The 21,676-nt window shown below is 42.6% G+C and overlaps 1 protein-coding gene across 5 annotated transcripts in view; it reads left to right on the forward strand.

Annotated features, from left to right (window-relative positions):
- Positions 1–21,676, forward strand: part of LOC119477027 (kelch-like protein 29) — a 254,667-nt gene that overhangs the window by 218,089 nt on the left and 14,902 nt on the right. For all 5 annotated transcript variants that reach the window (XM_037750803.1, XM_037750806.1, XM_037750804.1 and 2 more), the window contains one exon: positions 20,208–20,401. In XM_037750803.1, the coding sequence (XP_037606731.1) occupies positions 20,208–20,401 (194 nt within the window). The remainder of the gene's footprint in view (positions 1–20,207; positions 20,402–21,676) is intronic.

Raw genomic sequence — 21,676 nt, forward strand, 5'->3', positions numbered from 1 at the left:
GCATTTCTGTGCGCGCTTGTGTGTGTTCCCGTACTCACTGTTCCGTGAGTATATATTATGTAAATATGTATGCCTCCGTGCGCGCACTTGTTTGTGTTTTTTTTTTGTGTGTCCGTCTGCATATATCAGGCGCCGGCCTCAGCCAAGGTCTCTCACCTTCCAGCTCCGGCTCTCGACACCCCGACTCATTTGCAGTCCTTCCCGCCTCCCTCGCTCCCCATCTCTCCATCCATCTCGCTGAGGGTTTCACGCTCCTAACCGTGAAATTCACCCACATTCACAATTATGTCTTCAATCAGAGCCATCTCAAAGCTAGTAGGATGCAGCCTTTCTTTGGGAACGGCAGGAGGTCCAAATCAACACTCAAAGGACTGAGCGGGCTTATTCCCGTCTCCGCTCGCTGCACTAATCACTGACAGATTTTTAGGGAAGGGAGCAGTCGAGTTCGGGAGGCTTTTAACTTGCAATCAGGTACCCTGGGCCTGCATGCTCCTCAGCATGTTGATCCTTTGGCAAACCAATATGATTGCAGATATTGAATAATTCATGGGTGTCTAATGATGTGTCAATCACAGATGGTTTTTGTTTTATTTATTGCGCACTATGCACAGGTTTGTGCGTCCTCCAAGCTCTATTGCAAGTTAATATTGCATGAAGACTGTTAGCAACATGACACTGAGTACAGCAACTAGCTTTTCTCATCAGGGATGTTGTGCTGTTGGGCTAACAAGACTGGAAGAGAAAAGAGCAATTTGCAAAGAGCATGTTCTGGCTTTTTTTTTTTACGGCTTTTCAAACCAAAATGACCCTTTTAAATTCCAGTACATAAATATGTGCCAGTAAAAGTGGAGCTCCATTGTTCATGTGTTGTTTCCAGGTTCATTAACGGGCACATTTGTCGTTGTTGTTGTTGTTGCACTTTACCACTGTGTATAGTTATTCAGGCCATTGTCTAGTGCTCATTGTCAAAATTAGTTTTTTTCCATCTCCGTGAAGGTTGTTGAGCTCTTCTCGAGTGGCCGGCCTTGCTCTGACTTAACAAATACCTTTATCCTACCACAACTCTCCTCCATCTCTTTCTTGAGTTTAACTTTTTTCTTATAAGTGGCATTATACTTTTGAACAGCATTATGGGCTGTTTCAAGAGTTTTGGCTTAGTCTGACGCAGGAGGCGAATCATAATGCATCGAAGACCTTGCAGAGGAGCATGGAAAGGCTCCCGGGAAATTTCACCATCTCAACCATGACCGAGGAACATACAGCGAGATGGAGATTCCAGCGGGAGGTTTCATCACGCCTCGCGCCGCACACAGTTGAAGTCTTCGGTGGGCGGCTCCGTGAACTGACAAGTCCTTAAGTACTTGATGTCCGCGGGCGGTGTGCACGCTGCTGGGTTGCCAGCCAGCCACCCAGAGAAAGGTCCCCTTCTGTGGGACGCCAGGGGTGGGAGAGACCCCACGTCGCGCTCATAGAAGGAAGAGTCTACATCTGCTTCTTTGGGTTGTGGCGAGGCAGAGTTTGCCTCCTGCCTGCCCGTATGAGCGGCGCGCTCTGGCGGGGATCTGCTTCTTTTGTCTGCAGGCAAAAAGGAGCTGTCATGCAGCCAGAAAGAGGAGACCACGGAGGAGTCCGGTCCATTCAGACTCCCTCAGCTCACACATAATGCAATCCACCTCTAGATCTTACTGCCTGAATGCAAATGCATTTTAAACACACCCTACATGCGTACAGGCAGCTCTCTCACACATGCAACCACAATGACTTGGAGATGGAGGTCCTTCTTCTTTGTCCATTCCAGCTCCCTGCCCAACAGCACTCTCTTTTGGAGACAGTGGGGAAATAATCAGCGGGGCGATGATGCTAATAACAACGGAGCGCCCCGCCGCTCTGCAGCCCCAGGTGGTCGGGGCCCTGCAGCGAAAGAGTCAAGAAAGAGGGAAGTCGAGAGAAGAGTAGCGAGCCAAGAAGAGTTTAGCAGCGCGCAGCCGACGGGAGAAGATGAGAGGAGAGTGGAGATGCAGCAGCCCGCAGGTGGGCCTGTGAGCTCCGCACAATCAGTCACACTGGAACCAATGGGCTCATGTGAAGACGCCCTCACTCTTCTCTCCCCTCCAGCCCCACCAGCCTCTCTGCAGCAATAATGAGCTGATGAGCTGTTGTGCATGCCTTTTCTATGTCTATGTGTTGCTGCATAGATCTGTTTCCACGTACTAGGTCAGACGGTGCCTGGGGCTAGTTTTGGAGAGGGGGTAAGGGGTGGTGGTGGTGGTGGTGGGGAGGGAGGGGGTTGTCAGCCGGCCCCGGCAGCCCTGCAGCATGGCACTGTGGTTGGGGGACAACGGGCTCCCAGAGCCCCCCTGCCGAGGAGGTTCCCCCCTGCCGAGCTAATCCCCTGCTCCTCAGGATTAACCAACTTCACAGCGCTGGCCCCTACTGCGCTGTCAAGGCACCGGTTCAGCCTCCAACCGTACCTCAGCCACCACCACCCTCCACCCACCATCCCTCCCCCCCGCGCTCACACTCACATTCACCCTCATTACCCCCTCGATACCCCCTCTCCCTTCTGAAACGTCAGTGTTGATTTTCACTTCCCACGTCTCCGTCTCTCTCTCTGTGACCCGCTCACTCTTTCCCTTTGCATGTTGTAATTTACTCCAAACCCTGATTGCTTTACATCACAGCCAACCATATTTCAAACCAGGCTGCTTTTAGCTGCTGTTTTTTTTCTTTACTAACAGGCATCCATTGGCTTCATTTCATTCCACCACAATATGAAAATCTAATTTTTGTTGAGCTGTGTAATCCATCACAGTGAACATCAGGGCTAGAGTGAAGACATTTTAAATGAATCTGCTCTTTAAACGCATTGTTAGCACAAATGCTGTCATTATTAGTAAATTAATGATTTTGTTGATTTACAGGATATTCATCGCTAATAATTTTGATAATCAATTAATAGTTAGTCATTTGTCAGGTCCTGTGAAAACCTGATTTCAGCCTCTCTGGTCCCTGTGGACAAAAGCTGTAGTATTTCCGTGCAACAGAGTCCCATTAGAAAACCTCTCATTTTACTGCAGCAGGGTGTGACAGTCTGCCCCACATAATCCCAGTTCTGGTTCTCCCGAGCCTCCCTTCCTTCCATCGGGCCAAGCAATACGGCCTGGGCCTCCAGCAGTGTGGTGTCTGTGTTGGCTCCCAGCGGGGACCGGCAGAGCAGCGAGGCGAAGCTCTGCTCCTGGCTTGGAGGAGGAGCCGCTGCTGCCGGGTGCGGAGCTCTCCACCACCCGCCGGAGCGCCCACTGCAGGTCGAAGGCGGCAGCGAAGCCAGATCTAGGTCTGTCCGCGGTGGGCTGGTCGCTTCCAGAGCCCCTGCTGGTGTCTGAGCTGAAGGAGTTTCTAGTGAACCTGCATGATTTTGCCGGATTTCGACCCAGTGGCACCAATGACGAGCATTAAGAATAAGTATAGAAACAATCTTCTCGCTGAGGTCTCGTTTACTTATGTAGGTCAGAGGCATCAGTATTAAATTGGGACTGTTTCATAACCAGTGAAAAGTTCCTCATAATAACTTTAAGCCACTCTGGTCTCTTTGACTGGGCAGTCATTAGTGGCATGATTAAAAACAACCACGCTCTACCTGAGTAGGTCATTTAAAACCACCTATGTACGTCTGAGTTTTTAAGACTTAACTATAAATCTTAAGGTCTCACTTACTACACTGGCCTTTATGAATGCGTGCTTGTAGCGTGTATACACCTTTGTGTACCGTCTGTGCATGCACAGTCATTTCCCAGCTCCATGGCGAGGCTGCTGTGACTCTCAGTGATTTTGAGGCTCCGGGGCTGAGAGAGAGAGAGTGGGCCCAAATCAGGCAGATCATCACGTCTCTCTCACATTTCTCTCTCTCTCTCTCTCTCTCTCCTCGCCTCCCTCTATCCTCCCCCACGGTTTCCTCTTTTAACCACAATCTCCAACCTCTCCAGTACCCTCTGTCCCATTGCTCCCTCCATCTCTTCACAGCGCTGATTAGGTGGGCAGGAGATGATGGGTGTATTTGGGGCCTACGAGGCCGGTGATGTCGAATCTGTCTGACATGCTCGAGCAAAGACAGCGTCTCCTCGTCATTGTCCTCTAATGGGGCGCCGAGGTCTCGGAGACATGGAGGTAGATGATGCAAAGAGTGCGTGCAGTTATAGAGAAACATTGGAGAGCAGCGGCAGGTATGCCCGAGGATTGAGTTAGGGGAAAGGCAGAGAGAGGCTGCAGGTAATGAGTAGTTGGAGCTGTATGTGCTTCCGCCTTGCTGATAAACGATAGGCTGGCATTTCGGACAATTTCCAGCCTTTACCAACAGGCAAGTCATTTTTCTCTCTCCTTCTTTCTGTGCCTTTTTCCATCCTCTTTCTCTCTCTCTTTTACATAAACAAAGTTATATCAGGCTGCCAACCAGTCACCCAGTCGTTCATGCAGTCAGTCAGGTGGCAGCAGTGTGTTGCTGGCTAATTATCAGTGGTTAGGATGTGACAGATGCCGCGGTGATGGTTGGCAGTCAGTTTTGCCTTCCCCCCACAGGAGGAAGCAACAACTGACCTTTAGAAAGCATAGCCCTGGCAAACCATAGCAATATCCAGACACCGCACCTCGCCGGCACCCAGGGAGGGATCGGCACTAGAGGTGGGAGGGTTAGTTGTTATATATAGATTTGTCCTGTGTGTCTGAGTGTGTGTGTGATTGTGTGCGCCCAAGGTGAAGGTGCATCAACATGAGAAAAGTGCAGACACGGTGCTTTTTTTTCAACTTTTGTACTGGTCTTTCTAGTGTGCGTGCGAGTATGTGTGTGCCAGCAAGCATTTTCATTTATTTTAAATGGCAAAAAATGGGAATTATTTATTAATGGGCCCCATTCAGGGGAGCCAATACAAACCCGTCTTGCTGAAGACCTTCTTTCTTTCTAATATGTTCTTAACTCATTTATTTATTGATGAAGCTGCTTATAGTTTTCCCTTTTTTAAAATTCATTGGCATGTATTTGATTTACACTCAGCCTTCCTTCAAACCTGCTTTTGCTGGATGTTTTTTCTTTTCTTTTTCTTTTTCTTATTGTTTTTATACCTCCGCACCAGTGATAGCCGTGGCCAGAGGCATGATGTCTTTAGGTTGTCCATACGTATGTCCATCCATCCATCCGTCCGGTCCATTCTCGTGAACGCGATATCTGAGAAACGCGTTGAGTGCATTTCTTCAAATTTGGCACAAACGTCCACTTGGACTCAAGGGTGAACTGATGACATTTTCAAGGTCAAAGGTCACGGTGACCTCACGTCCATCACATTTTAGTGGTATCTCAGTAATGTAATATATGGAAATTTCTTCAAATTTGGCACAATCAGCCACTTGGTCTCAAGGATGAACTGATTATCTGTGTTGCTCCCGAAGGCATAGCCATCGGTGTGTGAATGAGTATTTAGATTAGATCCTGATGGGCTAAATTGGCACCTTAGCAGCCTCTGCCATCAGTGTATGAATGTGTGTGTGAATGAGTGAATGCTGACATGTAGTGTAAAGCGCCTTGAGTGGTCAGAAGACTAGAAATGCACTATATAAATGCAAGTCCATTTACCATTAGAATTTGATGGTCAAAGGTCAAGGTCACTTTGACCTCACAAAACACATTTTGGGCTATAACTCAAGAATTCATATGCTTATTATGACAATGTCACACAAATGTCTAACAGGATAAAATGATGAAGTGATGACATTTTGAACAGACATGGATTTTAACAGCGACCTGACTGGTTGGCGGAGGCATACAACCGCAAGACGGTTATTCTAGTTTCTCCTTTTTTCGAATACATATTCATTTATTGTACATGTGTTCGTGCATACATACATGCTACTTTATGTAGGAAACCTAATAAACCGTTACTTCTTTTAGTTTTCATTATTGTCACTGTTTCAACCCAGTCGGCAGAAAAAAATGTTGGCATTGTACGATTCTGCAAACCACGGGATACGTTGAATGTCGTTTTTGAACCAAAAATATGTTTCATAAATGTGTTTCATATCAGCCTTGTATCACGATTGCAGAAACACACAATGCCACGTGATTAACGTTGTGAAACGATCGGTTTAGGAAACAAAATGACTTGGTTATGGTTAGAAAAATGGTTTGTGTTAAAATAATAACGTAACAACCATAACAACCACGCTTGGCACACCATTTCTTTGCAACAGACAACAGTGACATATCCCAGTTCGTGGCTTCCTAAAGACACAAAAAAAACACAACTAAGCAATCAAACCCTAAGCTATCACTGCAGCCACTATCTCCCCAGTGATTTTGGTGTCAATTTAAATTTGAACCCCCCCCCTCCCACCATCACCCCACAGTGCTGCCCTACATGGCTGCTATCAACATGGGGGCTTACTTTGTTAATGAAGTGGGGTCTCAGTATTCCATCTCCTGTCTAGTTTTGAAGAGCGCGGAGCAGTAATTGGTGTACGACCTACACCACCGGCAGCACTCATGTCCCCTGTCCTACGTGACATTCCCATCCAATTAAATCTGCGTCTACACACACACTCGCACACACTCGCACTAAAAGAGCACCACACACTCGCTATTATCGTAGCTCCCTAAGTTCTCTTCCTGATAGTCTTTCAAGGTGCCTTTTTAAGTTTCTACAAGTGTTGCGCAGCATATCTGTGTTGTATCTACGTACAGAATATGTGTGTGTGTGTACAAACATACACATATTGTGTGCTCACACTTTGAGGAAGCAGACTTCAGCTCTGAGTGACTTCATTCACGGGGATTATGGGTAAATCTGTGTGGCCAGTGGACGGATTGCTCTCTGTCTCACAAGGATTAGCTGAAGGTGACACTAGAGGTGACAGGTCCGTGTCCATCTGTGTTTGTATGCGTGTCTGCCCCAGTCCGGTGTTTGTGTGTGGCCGTGGGCATTTATGCATGGTGTGTACACGTATGTCTTTGTTATTAGCCTGAAATGTGCTGCAATCCATCAGAGTTAATGAGTTGTGCGTGTGTGTGTGTGTTCTCCTACAGCGATGGCAGTGGATTGTGTTTTGTGTTTGTGTGCGAGTGTCTTTTGGCTGACCTTGACTTTAGTCTGTCAGATGAACACACTCCGAGGCTGTCCATACGGCGAGCGAGACTCCATCTGATCCCCAGATGTCGTCATACACAATCTGTCAGGTGTGTGAACCATGAGCAAATAAGCAAAACGTCACCGGGCAGTGGAATGAGAGCGATTTGGGGGTCATAAGCCAAAATGTCCAGAGACCAGCTCTTTGAAAGTTCAAATATAGCCTAGTCATAACACAAGTGTCTACTACTAAGAACTAAACTAAATTGGGTTGCACCACACAAACTAGTTCTTAGGTAGAGATCAATTGTTACTGAATGTTTGCACCCAGTAAACTAACAACAAACTAGACAAAACTAGCGTCAGCTTGGTAATATATGAATCTGCTGTCTGCTGTTTAATAATGATATAAACCAGGATGATTTTAACATCTATCTTAGAAGTCTATCTGACTTCTTATCTAACTATAAAGCAAGGAATCTGTCTGTGTGTCTGTGTGTCCTTAGCATATCTTGAGAACCATTCATCCAAACGACTAACAAATTGTTATTCATTGTTATTAACAATGAACTTTATGTTTTGGCCTGAAACTTATGAACTGTAACTCTCAAAAATATTTTTTTTTCCTGCATTTTGTGGGTCCATATGAATCTATCTATATAAGCCACGCCCATATGCGTCTAGATTGATTTTCCACCATTTTTAAATTTGTCCAAATCCAATTTTTTGCTACTCCTCCTACAAATTTTGAGCAGTCGTCACCTAATTTGATACTGAACATCTCTAAACCAAGCTGGAAATAGTTACGTTTTGGGATTTTATATGTTCCATACAATTTTTGCTATAGCATGCCCTCAAAGTTGGCTCAAATGCTGTGGACATTACATATCTCTGAACGCTTTGTGCTATTGCAACCACATTTGGTGGACATCTGTAGATATGATGTCTGAGTGACCATGACAAATTTGGTGCCATTTGGCCAATACGTGGCACTGTAGCAGCATCATCTAACTATAAAATTAGCGCTCTGAATGGGCACTGTACTAGTTTAACAAAAAGAACGTCTAACTAGAATAACATTTCAGGTTAGGATAAGGTGATATTTCTCACTTTAAACTACATGCACACTACTAACTCTGAAACATAAAATGATACAAGGAGAGTACAGCACTAGTCACTCATGCCATGTGTTAAAATGAAGAGCAAGTGCTGTTGTGTCTTTTCTACAGATCCCCAGATGAAGCTGCAAGTATGTCAGCCAAAATGATGCGCTTCCTATGGGATGCAAATATCCAAACATTTACATTTCTGAGCAATGCTGAGCCCTTCCTCTGCAAGGTAGGACTCAGTAGATTTCACCGTCAGACATTGATTAGCAACCCGGGGAGAGGAAACACAGGTACAAACAGCTGTCACATGCAGAGAAAATCAACACGGGGAACAGAGGTGCATACAAACGAGTTCAAATTAGTTGTCACAAAGCTGCTGTTTTTGTTTTCATCGCCGACAATTTGCGTACCGCTGTCGTTTGTGAAATAGAGCGTAGCGAAAGGTGAGTTTGTGTGTGTGTGTGTGTGTGTGTGTGTGTGTGTGTGCCTGCCATATTTGACCACCAAAAAACATCAGTACAACAGTCAAATTGCATATTAGATTAAGCGCTGAGAACATAAAAGGATATCCATTACTTCTCCATTATTGCTGTTAACCTACAATCTACCCATTTACTGTTATCTGCTGTAAACGTTCATGCACTAAACACTGCAACCAAGCCATAATTAGAAGCATATATGTCTCTTAGCAATCACATATCACAAGGCATATATTTTCTTACGATTAAATAAAGTAAAAATGGCCAAACACAGATGGTTTCAGACCATAGACTGTATAAAGATGGACGACATGACAGCTCCCCAAAAGTGAAGCCAAAATATTTCATCTGCCCCCTGGTGGCTGGCTGCAGTATAGGTCATAAATCCTGCCTACTCCATGTTAGCGGATGGGACATGGGCCAAAAAAAGTAAAAGTACACCTCAAATAAATTGTTCCCAAAGATGACGTCTGTCATTTTAGGCAGTTCTTGTCACGCAGATTTATGAGCGTTATAACTGTTAATTTTTCTGATACGTTTGATTTTAATTAGTTATTTGATGCTATAAAAAGTTGGTGAGACGTCATGATTGATAGCTGCTCTGAGTGAAGTAGTCGCGCAACCTGAGGTTCGGGAAATGTACGAGAGAGGAGATGTAACTTTAACTTTCCATAACGTCACAAGTCTGTGTAATAGAACATGTGTCAATTTGATCCTAAATGTATTTATAGTGATATTTTGGTTATCTAGTCAAACGGCTACTGTGGTGCTTACGTAGCAGGTAGGTGGTTCACGCTAACAAGCTGCGGCCGTGCTTGGCTTGTGATTGGCTCGGGCGGGTGTGTGGGCGGGACCTTGCTACTGTGGCTCCAGTCGCCCCGATCACTACTGTACAGTGGGAGGAAGTGGAGACATGTCGTCCGTTTATATATACAGTCTAGTCAGTGGGGTTTGAGTACAGGACATTAAAATACCAAAACAGTAGGATTTGCTTTCATTCCTACAGAAATAGCTTAGAGATATTTAATCAAAGAAGTGCAAATTTGTTGTAGAAAATGCAGAGATATGTATTTTTTTATCCACACACCCACTGTGGATTGAAAGCAGTGTGCTACGGGTACCATATGTGTGCATGTGTCTGGCAAAATGCAACCAAATGTGTGTGAAAGAGACGTTGGTGGTTTGAAGACACGTGTAAGTGAGAGCGGAGGTGCCCAACAGACAGCAGGGCAATAGTGGAGGTGTAGGCACAGGCCTCACAGTTTCTGTGATGCGCTCTGACACACAGATGGCAGCTGACACAACACAGACTCTCACTCCGTCCTCTCGCACCCACTCTCACTCTCTCTCCTCCTCCTTCTCCTCCTCTCCAAAATGGATGTCCTCTCTCCCAATCATCCGCCTTTATGTGCCTCTATCTATTGCCTGACTCGATAGACATTCAAATGAATGCAAAAAAAAAATATTATCACCACTCTCTTCCTGCTTTTCTTTCCTCTTCTTCAACCCCTTTCCTTCTCCTTCTGTCCTCATCCGCACAGTGATCTTGCCCAGGTGTGAGTAAAGCATTTTGAATGAGATTCTAGCAAATATGCAAAGAAGCAAGAAGTCACAGTTGAATGATTTCAAATGAACATCCACAGTTTCCTTTTGTCAAAACAGCCCACCTGCACCGTACAAATGTGCAGCTAAATTTGCTTTTAAATGAAAGTTCAGCAGACAATTTCAACTGCATTTTCTTCCTACCAGGACTCTATAGAGTAGTTCATGTCGTGCTGACGAGATATCCCCCCACCTAGCTGCTAATGAACAGTCTTGGCAAATGTGAAAAATGTTTGTGTAAGCAAATGATGCCTACATATGTGTGCAAATTGTTTTGAATGCCCTCCAGGCAGGAGCTGGTTCTCACAGTAGCCCTGTTTTCCTCAAGCCAAATCACAACCTCTCAGTTCATTACTTCTGACAGGAAACAGAGGGCTGTGAGGGATTGATGCACTCACATATACGTGCACTCCCTCTCTTCTTGTGCCCGTTCCAGTGGCACTATAGAAACCGTATCAAACGACTGTGGAACACGGGGATGCATGCAAATATCTTAGAATAGTGAGGTCTTCTGGTTTAATTACACTCGACACCAGATGTGGGAGCTTGCAAATTTGAGGGTTAATTGTAAAATAAGACAGTCGGTGTTTTTATATTCCCCGATTGTTTAGTTACTCAATGAACAAATCAGCGAGTCAAGGTTCATGTGATTCATCCTTGAAATCAACAGAGGAAAGAAAAGCTCAGTGTGTGTTAACTAATCTTATAAACCAGAAAAACACATGTAACAAGATTAAAAGTCTACAGATATGCTAGCAGCACTGTGAGGCACAGCTTTAAGCTAAATGCTAACATCAGTATGCTAACATGTTCACAATGATTGATGATTTTAAAATGCTGTTTAGCATGCCTATGTGCACCATGCATGTTAGGATGCTAACATGTTCTAATAAACACTAAACATAAACAGCTTTGGCTGATGGGAATGGCGTAAGTTTTGCAGGTATTCGTTCATAAATCACAGTATTGGACAAATTACAATTGGACGATGTTTGATGATTGAAGGTTGAAGGATCACCAAACTTACTATAAAATATGTTGAGGGAGACATCAATGTCTGTACCAAATTTCATGGCATTCCATCCAGTAGTTGTTGAGATATTTCAGTCTGAACCAAAGCGGTGGATCGACCCACCGACCAACTGACATTGCCATTCCTCAAGCCACACCACTAGCATGGGTAAAAATACAATCAGTGCAGTGAAAGGATCTGTGTGAAAAATTCAACTAGTTTATCTGTGGTGATCAAAACCAAATGTGCCACTTTGATTTGATTGCAATCTGACATTTCTTCTTTTGCAAATAAGGCAAATTTACCCACACGACGGCTTTAGTGATCTGTGTTAACGTGTGTGCACGTTCATCTGAGGGTGTGTGTGTGTGTAGGCAGCAGGACGAGGATGCATGAGAGACTGAGAGATAGTGTTCATGCGAGTCAGATAGATAGCTGGGGTGTTGCAGGGATTAATGTGAATTTGTAACTTAAGGGCATGAGTTGCTGCACCGATAGAATCTAGAGCATCAGCTCCTCTCTGCAGGCCATTAATGCATCGCTTTTTTTTTTTTTTTACCATCTTCCTGTGCATTCCAGTGCACTCTGAAAACATGATGCCTCCGCGCCACCGAAGCCCAGAGACATACGTCCATCTGTCTGTCTGTCCGTCAGTACGTCTGTAGTACGCCCCATTCTCCTAAATGCCAGATCTCCAGAACACCTGGAGGGAATTTCTTCAAATTTGGCACAAGCGTCCACTCGGACTCAAGGATGAACTGACTAGATTTTGGTGGCCAAAGGTTTTTGGCCATAAAACAAGAGTTCATATGCTAATTATGACAATTTCACACATAATCTAATACGATAACATTATGAAATGATGACATTTTGGACAGACATGGATGTAAACTGCATCTTGAGTGGTTGACGGAGGCATACAACTGCGAGGCAGTAATTTTAGTTCATATCATACTACACTATGACTTTTTAATGACATACTATACTATGACATGTTTAATGACATGTATTACAACATACTATACAATTACTTTTTATGACATTTGTAATGACTGTTTTTTGTGACTAATATACTATGACATTTTAATGACTTTTCACTGACATTTGTTATGGCAGACATTTTTGATAACATACTATATATATATATGTATATATATATATATATATATATATATACATATATATATATATATATATATATATACATATATATATATATATATATATATACATATATATATATATATATATATATATATATATATATATATGTATATATATATATATATATATATATATATATATATATATATAAATAAAGAGTTTTTATGACATTATACTATGACATTTTTTATGACATACCATACTATCAGGGTTCAACAATAATGTTTTGTTTTTCTAATTAAAGGTTGCAGTGCTGTGGTTGTGGACCTGTGTGGTGTTAGCGTAGTAAACAACTTGAATGAATGCCGGTTTTGTTAGTGCGTCTGTCCTGTATCTTCCTCTCCGAGCTGTCTGAATCTCAAGGATTTTAATTGCTAGTGTGGGGGATACAGTAGCTATTGTTAAGCAGTAAGTGTTTGCATGGCATTCCAGTGTGGCTTTAACTGCAACATAATGCACCATTCTGCCACTTAATAGACCTTTTTGTCAGCGTTGAGGTGTATAGAGCCAGAGTGGTTTTGTTATCTGAGCGAGGCGTTTTTTCTTTCCTCCTCCTTACTCCCCACCGCTCCCCACTCTCGATTCTCACTCTATATATGCTGTAGTTTGTATCTCAGGGGAAATGGATATGTGTCAGTATCTCGGAGACTGGCAGCCCATATATTGTAGTATATAGTATGTTTGTGTGTGAAAGAGAGAGACGGAGCGGTATGGAGAAAAGCGTGGCTCATCATCCACGCTCCCCTGCAGGTAACCATATTAGTAAATTGGCTGTGATTCTCCTTCTCCGTGGTTAAATTGCATCATTTGTGTGTTTTGGTAAGAGAGAGATACAGACGGCTTGTCTATTTACTATGTAGGTCATAATCGAAAGATAGACGGTATGTAGTCAGCTTCAAGAGGCAGGCATTGGTCAAAAAATTGTATATTTGTCTTGTCAATTGTCATTAGTTCAACTCTTTCAGTCATTCAGTGCATCGCAACAAAGTGCAGACATTGTTTTATGCCATCTTGACTTCCTGTATCACAGTATATCACACTTACTGATTCATGCTTTTCATATTTATTCCTCTTTTCTATAGCATCTTGATGCTGCTCCATCGCAGCTGTTCCATAAACAGAAAAACAAGATGGAACACACACAAGGCTTTTAGACGTGTAATGCCACCAAGCAAATCCAATGTAAAGGCTGCGTAACGGCGCTTTACTGCATCCATTAAACCTTGTGCTGTCTGACTCAGATGTATATTTCCTACTTAATGTTACAAAGTGTGGGCCTGAGGGGCAATATCTGCTTATGCTCCACATTTCTCAGCCTGTCTGTGATGATGTCATCACTGAGTGACCTAGTCTTAGCTGCTGAAGCCCACTACCAGACACATGTTCCAGGTTTTCGAAGAGGACAGAGACAAATGTTCAAATGCAGTATGAAAACAATCATAAAGAAGGGACATTTAAAATAATGTATTTTTAAAAGAGACTTAAATGGAGATAAAGAGATAACCCAGCTGATCTCAGAGTCAGTTGGTGACTGTAGTTTATTTTGAGTGAACCCCACGTACACCGTCCTGCTGCCGTAAACACTCACTAGAGCACTGGTTCCCAACCTGGGGGTCCCGAACCCCCACTAGGGATCACCAAAGCTTCACGGAGGTGAAGACAACTTTGTTTTGTTAACGTACAGTTGGCCTATATCTCAGCAATTCATTCATTTCTGTGAAGAAAACTAAATGAAAATTGTTATTTTTAAAGTTTGGATTATTATTAAAGACATAAACAGGATGAGGACAAGGTGAAGACCTGAACACACAAGCCATATTCACAGAGCCTTCACTCTCTGCTGAACAGCCCCGTCCTGCATTAGAAAAGTACACAGTTAAAATAACCAAAGTAAACACTGAATTTGTCAAAAAAAGAAGCCTATATTAGGTATGAATGATTGTTAAAAATAAAAAAAATAATAATATATATATAATACAGACAGAATTGTGTTAAAGGTTGCCTAAAAATAACAGGAAAACTCATCTCTGATGCAAAATCCACAGGAAGTAATCTACTCAAAATTCATCCAAATCACTTGTTTTAAACAGAATTCCTGCAGTTCTTGTGTTCACTATTTGGGTTAATTGTACAGTTTATCAGTTGTTCTGTACTGTTATTGTTATGCATTGAATATAATGTGAAATATCCATAAAATATGTCACTTATGGGGGTCTTCTGTTTACTCAATGATAGTCCCTTAAGGAAAAAGGTTGGGAACCACTGCACTAGGGCATATGTAAGATATTAATCCGCCACCAAATAGTTCCCAACATATGAGCTATCTACTCCTGTTTGAGAAAAATGAAACTTTACATCTACAGTATGTCTTCAGTCTGAATGAAACTGCTTGTGGCTGAGTAAGGAATGTGCTAGTATTGAGGGATGGCTTAACACTTTGTTGGTTTAGGTCATTTCATGGGGTTTGGTGACAATTTAAAAAGAAAAACCTTTAAAATTGTTGTTTTATTAAAAATGTAAAATCTACTTTAAAACATAGAATAGATGTATACAGTACAACTAAAGTAGATATGCAATATAATGTGTTATATGCCCAGTTTGCCCACCTATTTGATCTTGTACTGAGTCTTTCTGGGGCATACTGTACTAAACCAGTCGCCAAATACCAATAAATGTGTGGTTTATGTGGGAATATGCCATTCAGATAATGCACAATCCACTCCCACCCCTTGTATTTAACACCTGGTATTTATACTCCTTCCATACTGTAGGTTGCAGATGGGTATATTAAGGTTGGATTGAATGCAAGCAGGTGGGGGGATTGCAAATCCGTCTGCTGTCAACATAAACAAACATGGCAGGTGTGACTGTACATTTTCCACGGCAGCTGTCCAACTTCACCTGTTGTTACCAAACATTACGGTTCTTATCCAGATGAGTCAGTGGAAGAACAAAGGCCAGAGAAACGCTGGAACTCTTACCAACACAATCGCACTGCGTGGGTCGATTTTACACCTGGCTGACATCAAATTAAAACTCTGATTTGTTGACATGTCAGTCGCAGTGCGTGCTGCGAGAATTAACTTGTTTTTTCTTTATCCAGATTACAGTACATACTCGGAGGCAAATCTACTTGAAAGCCCGGCCTCTTTCTATCATTTATATCCGCTTTCTGCTCTTCCTATCTGTCGTTCTTTCTGTCTCTCTCCGTACATAAAAGAACACAATCCTACATTGTTTGCTGTGTTGTAACCCTGCAGCCGCATTTTGGAGATGATTGTCCCTGCGTGATGAAACGAGCCCTGTCAGGAGCTACAGCCGATTACATGGCTTCATGCAGTGATCAGTCTTTGTGTATAAACACTTGAGAAAAAAAATCAGTCGATGCAGTGCAACATGTTGATGGATAAACTCCAACAGTGTCTTAGTGACAATGAAAAAGCTCTGTCTGACAGAGCTAAGGAGGAGAGATATAGTCTTTGTCTTTCTAATGCATGCGCAACGTCTCTCCTTCCTCCTTCTCCTCCTCCTCCTCTGCCTCGGAGATATAATCAAACCACATACACTCACTCTGAGAATCTTTTTAGTGTCAGTCCTAATGTCACGGTTCATATTAAATGCTCGATGGTGAATCACACGTGTAATGAATTCAATCAGATTCGTGACCTCTGAGTCTGTCTGAGACACCGAGTTTCTTTTGACCTGCACATGTTCCTTTTTATCAGAACTCCTGCTCCTTTCGACTACATTAGTGTTCACACTAATGGCCCTTAAAAACGTAGTTTCTTGATCCGCAGTCACACCTGAGCACATTATCATCTGACAAATGGGACAGGTCATGTTGCACGGGAGATTTCTGTATTTTTGTGTTGCGTTTCTCTGCTTTTTCTCATTGCTTTTAAGTGGGAAGGACTGTGTTGGGAAAAAGGTAATGTCAGGTGTTTACGTACACCCTTTCTGTATTTGAATTTAGAACTCTAAGAAACAGAAGATAATTTGAACTACACCCACAAAGCCCTGCAAGAAGATTAGTTTAGCTTTTTAGTGTGAAATGTATCAACAAAGATGTTTTATTCAATTTTTAAAGCTGCAATAGTTGGTTTTATTTTACCGCTCCGGGGCCGCAGAAACAACCTGTAAACACAATATTTACACATTATCATCACCTTGTGAAGTTGTTATGCTGAACGTGATAGCAAACCGGGGCCTCATTACAGAAACTGTATAATTCTGAAATCCTATCTTATCTCAGTTTAGGATGACATTTAGGATTGGTATTACAGAAACATGTTTCCTATCTGCATTTAGGAATACTCCTATAGCTATCACAGAACCATCCTAACTTAGGTATTTCCCTAACCCAAGTTGTAACTGCCAAAAATGGCAGCAGCGCTATTGTTAGGTCTGTATGGCAATGACAATGAAGATGGGGAACAACATGAGCACCGAAATGTAATGATTGTAAGGCTACTCAAAGATACAGGCAGTCTTGTGTACATTCTAGACATAGATACAGACAAGACCGGACGAGTGCCGATTGAAAAATCGAATTTCCAGATATAGTTAGAATTTCTTAAGATAAGATAGGAGGTCTGAGATAGGATAGGACATGGCCATGAGTTTAGGAATTGCTTCTGCAATAGAAAGATATTATTTTCTGTAATGAGGCCCCTATATTTAGACATCCAGCTGACTGAGAGCAACATTAGCAATTATTCGGAGTTGGCCATCTCACAAATGTACGTCCAATATTCACTGTAGTTTTAGCTCTGTATTTTGTCCCTACACAGAGGGAAATATCTGTCTCTTTAGCAGCCAAATGCTCCACTATGTTCCTCAGCTAGTCACTAACTTTGTCTGTTTGGTGCTTGTCAGGTAGCGTACACTCAGTTTATAAGAGCTTTTTCATTAAAAGCAGCTGCTTTCTCAGTCTGAGAGTGAACCAAAAGGTTGCAGGCTATGAAATCAAAATTTTGAGCTACTGGATGCTAAAATGTATGCTCATGGGGGATCTCTTGTTGGGTCTCTAGATTAAAGAGTATGGTCCTGCTCTATATGAAAAGTGTCTCGAGATAATTTCTGTTATAACATGACGCTATATGAAAATAAATTGAATCGAATTAAAAAGCTCCACTGAGCTGAGAGGAACTGCAGAGTCAGATGATAATTCTCCTCACAACACCTTTTACATTACAGTACATGTTTGTTGATATGAAAATATTAATTAGTGCGGCTTTCACTTTATTGCTTCTTTAGTCACAAACTCTTGAGAAAAGCTTAAGACCTAATTTGACGATATGAGTATTGTAAGAATAGCCAGAAAAAAACAGATATCACATCTGTAAGAATTTCTAGCTAACTTTAACAGATGTGAATTGAGTGTTTAGGATCTTTTTCATCATGGCCAGCTGTTTGCAGTAGTCCTGTTTGCCTTTTGTCGATTCCCGTAATCAGCTTCACTCAGCAGTGTCTGACCCTTAAATTTATGAACCTCCCGCATCGTGGTCTGAGGGGTAATTACGTCTGCCAGAGAATGAGACACGTGTTAGTCCTTCTATCTCAGCAGGGCTCAGTTACTGATGCTGGTGTGTACGTGTGTGTGTGTGTCTCTGTTTAAACAGTGCTAATTGGCACTCTTGAGTGTTTTCGAGTCCACCTCTCCCAGAGTGTCTTCTGTGTCACCGCTCCCTGCCAGTCGATTTAAACCCCTCAGCAGGTGTTGCCAAGAACACTATCAGACCCCCAAAGAGAATATTCCCAAAGGCTAATTCACTCGTCTCCTCTTGCACTTTATCTAACGGCCTTCTCACAGGAAGGTGGATGCAAACAGAGCGTGTCTTTTAAATTCAGCCTGACTTCAGATGCCGCAGGAGTCGCAGCAGTAAAGCATCCATAACTAGACTCTTTTTAGGGATGCTCGAACACACCTAAACTTCATCTCAGCACCCCTAAAAACTAATTATCAAACCTTCTGCGACCCGCGGGTATACCGGCAATCCTGGCCGACATAACTTTCTTTAAGAGGCTGTATCAGCTAGCTAGAATGAAGATATTGGTATCTTATGAAACTAGAAAAACCTAAGGAATCCATTGGTATCAACCATATCATGTTAACTTGTCAGGAAGGAGGCTAAATAATACTCCAAATAGGGGGGTAAATTCTGGCGAGGGAAAACTAGCATGGCCATATTCACAAGGGTCCCTTGACCTCTGACCTCAAGATATGTGAATGAAAATGGGTTCTATGGGTACCCACAAGTCTCCCCTTTACAAACATGCCCACTTTATGATAATCCCATGCAGTTTGGGGCAAAAACATACCGTTTTTTTGCATGCAGTAGAAATGTGTTTTTTTCGCCTATTCTAAAAATAGTGTTTCTGAATATTTCTGCATACTGGGGTCCCTAAACAGTCTTGGAATTGCATAAATTGAATGGAAAGCTGAGACTCCAAGCTGGATCCAACGAATTGAATTGTCACTTGGCGCCTGAATTTTGTGTTTTCCTTTACATAGATAAAGACATTTCCACCATAACTTGATGCAGATAAGGCAGGCATCCTAGAATCACCTTTGATCCATAGACTGAAAAATATCTTTGCACACCTGTACGTCAGATGGGAAAGCAGACACCTGTGTGCTTGCTAAAATGAGCCCAAATTAATCAATGACACCAGTGAAAAATTCATACATAAATTGACTCTAAATGACAGTATGGAGAGTCTACTCTTTCGAGCAGTTAGTGTTTGAAGTGTAAGGTTTGTCGTCCTGGGGGACATTGGCTACAGTTTTTCATGTAAAGGTGTTTTTTATTGTATAACAAAGAGACAACCTTGATTAGGAAGGCTTGCTTTAGTCTGAATAGATGTGTGCTTTAATCACAGATCCGTTTGCGGCTCTTTAATGAGGCCTTCTCCAGCTGGAAGGCTGTCGGCGCCGCTGCTTTGATCAGTGGCCCATGGACACAGGATTACACTGCTAACACACTCCGCTAATGGAGCCACGGGGCAAAAAAACACACACACATAAATTTGTCATATCTAAACACATGCAGCAACGCAGACCAAATATGAATGCAAATTTAAGAAATATACATATAAACGCACACTCAACCTCTGACAAGGGCACAGTCGCATAAGCCAGCGTCTTGTTGTCATGCAGCCCATTGTGTCAGGCCCTTTCATCTGTTTGTGGCGGTTTGGGTCGGCTGAGTTTTAGGCGCGGCGTTGAAGTCTCTGCCAAAGAGAGGGCTCAGTGAGAAAGGTCCAAAGCTCAGCGCTGACACACAGCCCAACTCTAGAGACTAATGGTTTGTAGCTCCCAACATATGTTGCTTTGTGTAATTGCTTTAATTGCTGTCATTGTACGTAATGGTTGGTCTTTTTCATCTTCCCTGGTGGTGTAGGCATTCTGCTAATTATATCTGTCAGCCCTGCAGCCAAAACGAGCATTTCACAGCGAATTCAGAGCAGTGGGAGTGTTTCTCTATACTATTGGTGTATGTGTGCATGTAAATGACTGACTGCAGAGCGTTGGAATAGTTTATGAATCATTAAAGTTTAGGTAGTTTACAAACTCCCCATTGTGGCTCTGTTTAATGGCAGTGGGGAGAAGTTTGAAACTTGACCCGTTGTTTCTCTTGAGTTATTTTGGTTTTTAATTCAAATTCATCCAAGTTTGAAATAACTCTAATGGTAAACCAAAAACATCTAAAAATCCTCTTTTTTTTCACTCCAGGTACGACACCATCACCAACCAGTGGGAGGCGGTTTCTCCTCTCCCTAAGCCGGTCCATTCTGCGGCAGCCACGGTGTGCGGAGGGAAGGTCTACGTGTTCGGAGGTGTGAATGAGGCCGGACGATCAGCGGGCGTCCTCCAGTCTTATGTACCGCAGAGCAACACCTGGAGCTTCATTGAATCCCCCATGATAGGTAAGACAGGTGTCAACACCCACAGTCTTCTGTCACCAAATGTGGTTTCGCACGCGCATTCTTTCACACACAAGCGTCAACACGGTGTGGAGATGTTATGTCCTCAGGGGACGTGTTGCCATTGTTACTATCACCTTTTGTATGATGACAGATCTGCTGTTTCCTTTTTATGCCACAGTGTGTGTACCAGGTTGGGATTTTGATATTCCCAAATGTGTGGTTTCTCTTTAGTCCTCATTGTGCCTTTACATTTCCCATTTGAAAGAGAATTAACCTCTCACCAGCTAAAAAAAAAACATGAATAATTGCTTTTTATTAACAGAAACTACAAAACATATTGCAATATTACCGTATCCATTTATATGCATGCATTCCTCTAATCCGTGGTCATTGACGTTGTGCTATCTTGTTAGTATCTTTGGGCCTCCATTATGGTTGCCTGGTTGCTTAGCAACAGTCTTCTCACAACCCACTTGAATACCTTCCATATCTCGTGCTTGACATCTCCTGTCGAAACCATAAACTCCTGATTGCCTTTTGAAGGCAACATATTGTCACACAGGAGATGAATTTATGAAGCTGAATCTTTTGTGAGTGCTTCATGTTCCCTCTGCACTTACGTAGCCTTCAATATACTATCTGTCTTTACGTTGACAGGTCGGTCAATTTTATATATTGGAGTTTATATCAAAATGTCCTGTGTGCTCAGGTGGGGATAAAAAGCCAATTTCTTGATTATGATGTCCCATAATTCAGTTAAAGACATAAAACAACCAAAAAATGTAAAAAGTAAATGAAGAAAACCTTCTACAAATGTGATTTTTAGTCTTCAATATTGGTTTATTCAGTCAAAATGTTGACCAACACCCATGGCAACAGAAAATTCAGTGGTCAGCGTGTGACCTTTTCCATTCCTGTTGTTTTCTCCTTATCGTTATTATCGTCCTGCTCAGTATTTTCCATTATTCCCATGTTATTGCTCTATCATTATAATGAGGGGACCGTAGCGGAATGATGGATGTTACTGGCCGATCTCCGTAGTTATTCACCGCACAAACCTGCAGCCACATTCCAGTCTGTGCCACCAGGGACCTGTGAAGGACACGGCACCAGAAGAAACACTTTAAGTAAGCTGCCATAACTCCAAGGTAGCGGGAAAAACACACCGTTGTACACCGCTGCGTGATTCAAAACACCGGCAGCTGTGTTCCCAGTGCAAAGATCTTATCCACAGGCAGGGTTTTTTTCACAAAAACATATCCTTGAAATGTGCCG

Source organism: Sebastes umbrosus, chromosome 18, assembly GCF_015220745.1.
Source record: "Sebastes umbrosus isolate fSebUmb1 chromosome 18, fSebUmb1.pri, whole genome shotgun sequence".
Taxonomy (NCBI): domain Eukaryota; kingdom Metazoa; phylum Chordata; class Actinopteri; order Perciformes; family Sebastidae; genus Sebastes; species Sebastes umbrosus.